Source organism: Cibotium barometz, chromosome 1 (genome assembly GCF_041138505.1).
Source record: "Cibotium barometz isolate CiBa-2024 chromosome 1, ASM4113850v1, whole genome shotgun sequence".
Lineage (NCBI taxonomy): Eukaryota > Viridiplantae > Streptophyta > Polypodiopsida > Cyatheales > Cibotiaceae > Cibotium > Cibotium barometz.
In genome coordinates this window covers 77,672,686-77,678,590 of record NC_141046.1, presented here as the reverse complement: position 1 = coordinate 77,678,590, position 5,905 = coordinate 77,672,686, and the positions used below count along the sequence as shown (strand labels likewise).

At 42.7% G+C, this 5,905-nt stretch overlaps 1 protein-coding gene across 1 annotated transcript; it reads left to right on the top strand.

The window, feature by feature from the left end:
• Positions 1 to 709: 709 nt before the first annotated feature.
• LOC147642451 (protein PHOSPHATE-INDUCED 1-like) lies at positions 710 to 1,964 on the top strand. The gene has a single exon (XM_086780365.1). The coding sequence runs from the start codon at positions 865 to 867 to the stop codon at positions 1,882 to 1,884; it is 1,020 nt and encodes a 339-aa protein (XP_086636491.1). The 5' UTR covers positions 710 to 864; the 3' UTR covers positions 1,885 to 1,964.
• The last annotated feature ends 3,941 nt before the right edge of the window (positions 1,965 to 5,905 follow it).

Below are 5,905 nucleotides of genomic sequence, written 5' to 3'. Positions count from 1 at the left end.
GGTATGAAAGAAGGGGAGTTACCATTTCGGCAAGACTTTTTTTTGAAAAATATATATTATATTATATCAGGGCTATTACATGATGACTATCCTTTCATCTCTCAAAAGTTAACCATATACATCTGAAGATTTCAAAACTAGACTGCAGAGTATTTAGTCAAAATTCAACTATCTAGATATTTTATCCCATATCCTATCTTGATTCAGTCATTTCGGGAAGACTTTGTTAGTATGTAGGGACTAGAAATTACCTTTATAGAAGAAAGGATATACATTATAATGCACGATGCATGAGGTTTATTCTAACACAAGTTCATAATTCATGTGGGGGCGCGGGGGGGAATACTTACGTTAGAGGAAGGCGATTTAAATTAAAATAAAGGAGCCGTAGTTGATATAAGCTAAGCTGGCAGACACGACCTTAGAGGAAGGCGATTTAAATTAGCTAGAAACGAGTTGATATAAGCTAAGCTGGCAGACACGACCTAGATGATATAAAGCTAAGCTGGCCACGTAGAGGAGGGCGTTGGAGTGATCTCGAGGAATTACAGGAAGGATTTTGGATCTGACGCTGTTGCCCAAGGGGAGACCATCAATTTATTTAAACAGTTCTACTGCGATGGGCTCGTTCCCAGAAACTTCTGCTGCTCGCTTCCATTAACACAGCTATCCTTCCATTAACACAGCTACCCTTTATATATCACAACCAACTCCGGTCGTATTACTACACAAAGCGATCTTGTCTCTTCATTGCACTAGTAAGTCACAAGCTCTCCAAGAGTTCTGCACACGGCTCCACCCGATTACTAGCTCTGTCCTCTGTATTTTCTCGCGTTGCCACCCCATCCACTCATCCTGCAGTCCATGGCTTCAGCTCCAAGGCCCGCTGGTGATTGCTTAACAGCCTCGTGTGTCTGGGTCTTCTTATATATGATTTGCCTTGTTGCGAGCTGCTCGGCGTTATCCACCGCAAGACCTTTCCGACCTTCACTGCTCTCCGCCCCAGCTAGAAAGCTGGTGCTTGTGCCCACAGCACCCCTTGTTCTATCCTACCACAATGGCGCTCTGCTCACCAAGCCCCTCCAGCTCAATGTCTTCTTCTATGGCTCCTTCACGACCTCGCAGCAGGCCATCGTTGCAGACTTCATCTCGTCTTTGCGGGGGAGCGTCAAAGGAAGCACGCCCACCGTGGCCCGTTGGTGGAAGACCACTAGCGCCTACCGCGACAACGCCAATGCTGGCGTGGCGGCACGCATCAAGCTGGGCCAAGTGGCGTCTGACACTTCCTGCAGAAAGGGAAAGAACCTCAGCAAGCTCGATATAGCCTCTCTCGTGGAGGACTCCATCGCTGCGGGTGTGTTCCGGGCCAGACCCAACACCATGTACCTTGTGGTGACGGCGGCGGACGTGGTGGTGGAAGACTTCTGCATGAACTCCTGCGGCTTTCACAGCTCGGCCAATACGTCTTCTACAAGCACCAAGCTGCCATTTATATGGGTGGGGAACGCGGGACAGCAGTGCCCGGGTTACTGCGCCTGGCCCTACGCCGTGCCGGAGAACGGGCCCCCCGGCGCGCCCCTCGTGTCGCCTAACGGCGACGTGGGCATGGAAGGCGTGGTGATTAACGTGGCCGCCTTGCTGGCAGGAACCGCCACCAACCCTTTCGACGGCGGCTACTTCCAGGGCGACCCCACAGACCCGCTCGAGGCCGCCACCGCCTGCGCCGGCATCTTTGGCAGCGGCTACTACCCCGGCTACCCAGGAAACCTCATCCTCGACCACGCCTCCGGCGCCAGCTACAACGCCCTTGGGACCAACAACCGCCGTTTCCTCCTGCCCGCCATGTGGAGCCCCGCTACCCTCGCATGCCACACGCTGCTATGAGATTGCACCAGCTGTCAAAAATTTTGTACATAATACATTTACACTGATCTTTTTTTAAATGGGATGAAACCAGCATGTTCTCTCATGATCTAGAATGTAACTCAAGAGGATTGTTCTTATCATGGTCATGGATAATAATTCTTTATCTCGCATGTTCAAGTTGTATGGCATCCATGATTCCATCCCTAACATTTTCATAATTTTGAGTCTCCAAAACCTTGCTTTACTTATTCTATTTATTAATACATTTAATGTGATAAATGTACTAAGTCTCCATCCTTTGCCCCCCCTTGGCCAACTCACTCCGTCATCCTTCACTCCACCGCACTATCACTATCGCCTCGCCCACCATTGCTCAATCCTTTTCCCCCACTTGGTCAACGGACATTGTGAGTGTTCCCTTGTCCAAGCTCCTCCGGGCCACCATCTCATCGTTCTAATAGTCACCCTTTACTTCTCCTTCGATACTCGTTTACCAACCCTACCTTGCCCACAACAGAAAAAAGAAAGCTAGTAGTGACATGGATCCACTTCTAGGAAAATAGAGAAAATGGAGACTTGCAAGGAAATATATTATTCAACCCAATCAATTCATCAAAACCACAAGTTCAACATATTCAAGAATTGAATAAATAACATGTAAAATACTTAGTTCATGAAAATGACTCAACATTGGGTACAATCTTTTCCCCTCATGTGTGTGGTCTCTCCCCACACATTTACGTAATTTTCCATTTCAAAATAGACCATAGCCTCCAAAAATATAAAAGGTGCTTTTACTTGCATGGCACTCTCTTATCCTCAAAATAGAGTGTCATAAATTGAGGCTAGGGCTAAAGCATATCACACTTTACAAAAATATTAAAGTTAAAGTCTAAGCTTGATAAATCTAAGGTTCCAAAAATAAATCAAAATGTGCACAAGCTAGCACATATATATATATATAAAGCTTGTTTACAAAAATATGTGCCAACAAATAAGATTGTGCGCATCCTCCTCAATCTTTTGAATCCTCTTCACCTATAAAATAACCAACAATAAATTGGTAAATAATATTCCATAAGTATACAAACCATCACCACACACATGTTTGTCAGGCATAAGTAATCGAGGAATCATTCTTCCATACAAACCAACTATTACAAACATTTGAGGTCTCAATCATACGTCGATGTACACCAAACGTATTGATATTTATAATGGTATCACCCAGTGACCAAGTATTTGATATATTTATTTCCAGTACGAGTCGATGTAATATGTTGGTCAATGATAGTATTTGAAATCAAAACTCTTCCTCACCCTCAATACGAGGTGGATCCTCATACATAAGATGAGTAGGAAGTGATTCCTTGAAAGGTTTTAGCAAACTCGTATGAAATTAATTATGAATCTACCACTGGGAAGGTTTTTCTAGTCTGTACGTAACATAATTAATTTTGTAAATCATCTTAAAAGGTCCATAAAATCTTGGGACGAGCTTAACAGTTGGGAGTTTCTCAACACTCTTAAGTTTGTGTTTCTCAATTCTCAAAAGTATATACTAATTTCAAAAGAGATAGCTTTACGTTTACGGCTTGCTTTCTTAGCATATTGCTCTTGAGCATGTGTGATAGAATGTCTTACATCATTCAAAATGCTACTAAAATCAAAGTGAATTGATCTGTAGCTTTGATTTTGTGGGGAAGTCTAATAGCTGGAATAGGCAAAGGTTTTTCATACACAATTTTGAAAGATGCTTGACCAGTAGTAGACGAATGAGGAGTATTATTGTAAGTAAACCGGAGAAGATGAATGTGCTTATCCCATGAATTATGCTATTGGGAAAACATAAGCTCTGAGTAGATCCAAGATAGTGCTATTAGTAATCTCAATTTGTCTATTCATTTTCGGATGGAAAGCTATAGAGTAATCTATCTTAGTGCCTAAGTTGGAGAAAAGAGTGATCCAAAAGTTACTGTAGAATCTAGAGTCTTTGTCATAAACAATGACTTTTGTCAATCCATGATGCACAAAGATTTGCTTGATAAACATAGTGGTGGCTTGCTGAGAAGTCAATGTTTTCTTTACAAGGTAAGAAATAAGCTGTCTTACTTAAAGGGTCCACTATAGTCCAAATCATGTCATTATGATTGGATGTAGTAGGGCCTAGGAAAACCTGTGATGAAGTCCATTGATATTTGTTCCCAAGTATCATTAGGGGATTGGTAGAGGTGTAAGAAGTCTTTGGATCTTACCTTTGTAGCTTTTAATTTTCTAACGATAGCAACATCTTGTATAAGATTGCAAGAAACTAGGGTTTTGCAACAAGAGAGGCAAGGAGGGAGAATAGATGTGTGCTTGTTTACTTGAAGCACAGCAAGGGTGGATTGCACCAAGAAAGCCATGGAAGCTTGAGCATGAGCACCAAGAAGACATGAATGTCTATAGAGTTAATATGATCAAAAAAGTTACAATGTCCATGAGCCCTATGCCTCATATAGGGTACTCTAAAAGTACACATGTAAATGTCCCTAAGCCTAAGTGCCTAGGCCCCATTACCCCATGTGCATGTGCACCCAAACCTACTTCATTACAAACCATCCCCTCCTACAATGATTTTGACCTCAAAATCGAAGGGTGGTCGTGCCCAAAATAGAAAAAACATATACAAGTGGCTATGTACAAAAGGCAAGAAAAATCACATCCATGACTGAATGTAATGGAAGACCTGTGCATGAATCATATGACCTCCCGGGTCAAATGGAAAGGATAGAGGACTCCCATCAATGATGAGGCTATATATGCAACCTCCTGGATCAAAAGGAAATCTGAGGCATGCAAAATCCAAGGAGGCAATGGCTCCATGATAATCTGGTAAGTGGAGTAGATAAGGAACCACTGTTGATGACGAATCTAGTCGAGTATCCTCTAGGATCAAAGGGATATGTATGGTATACACCCCGAACCATCAAAGCTAGAATGGTAGTAGCTCCTGGATCAAAAGGAAAGCTCGACTCCAAAGGAAAGCTCGACTCCAAAGGGATAGTAGTACCAGGGTAAAAAGGAAACTCATAAGCCCATCCTCATGAACCACACTGTGAATCTGGCATGAAAGGTATCCATCGAAGAAACTCAAAACTCCTGGCCAGAATGTCAAGTGGTCCTGGCACAAAAGAATCATCGTGTATGCCAAGACTAGAATATGTCGTAGATGCACCTAAATGTCGAGCCACATATCCACAAACTGTGCTCCTCAAATGGCCAAGAATGCATCCAAAGAAAAATGTCCTGACTCCAAAGAACACATGATCGTGTCAACATCCGAAGGAGCCAAATGAATATAACTCAGGGTTGGCCTCATATAGAGTCAAATGTGAACTCATGCCTCCATCATATGTAGCACCACTCAAGAAGTCAAAAGCACGATCCACCATATCTATGTATGTATGAGTATAATCATCTAACCCATGCACAATATCTCCATGTGTATGACACTCTATATGTATGTGACCCTCTAAAACAGAAGCTGGATCATCATAAAGATCGTCATCACTAAGCACTGACCAAGTGTCTACACAAGAGGTATAAGTGGTATCAATCATCTCACTATCAATGGAATCTCCAAGGTCACTAAGGTCATCCCCAAAGGTATAGACCAACTCCATCACTGGTGTCCCTATATGACCTAACTTCCATGATAGATCAATCTCCAATAGTACTGGATCTAAGGAAATACCTAGATCAACTGTAAAACTCTCAAAGTCAATGTCATAGGATATGCTAGAAATATGATCGATCTACATACTCCTACGATGTCTCACCTCTATATGAACTCATCATTACTCTCAATGTCATAGGATATGCTAGAAATATGATCGATCTGCATACTCCTACGATGTCTCACCTCTATATGAACTCATCACTACTCTCATGCACTATCCCTGACTGCTCAATCACAACAACTCGATCCACTCGAATGCTGCCAGGAATGCAATGAAAACTAGAAGTAGTGGTCGTATCCAAAATCTCTCCCACATGT

Coding starts and splice junctions, on each gene's coding strand:
- LOC147642451 (XM_086780365.1), top strand. CDS start 865: ATGGCTTCAGCTCCAAGGCCCGCTGGTGATTGCTTAACAGCCTCGTGT.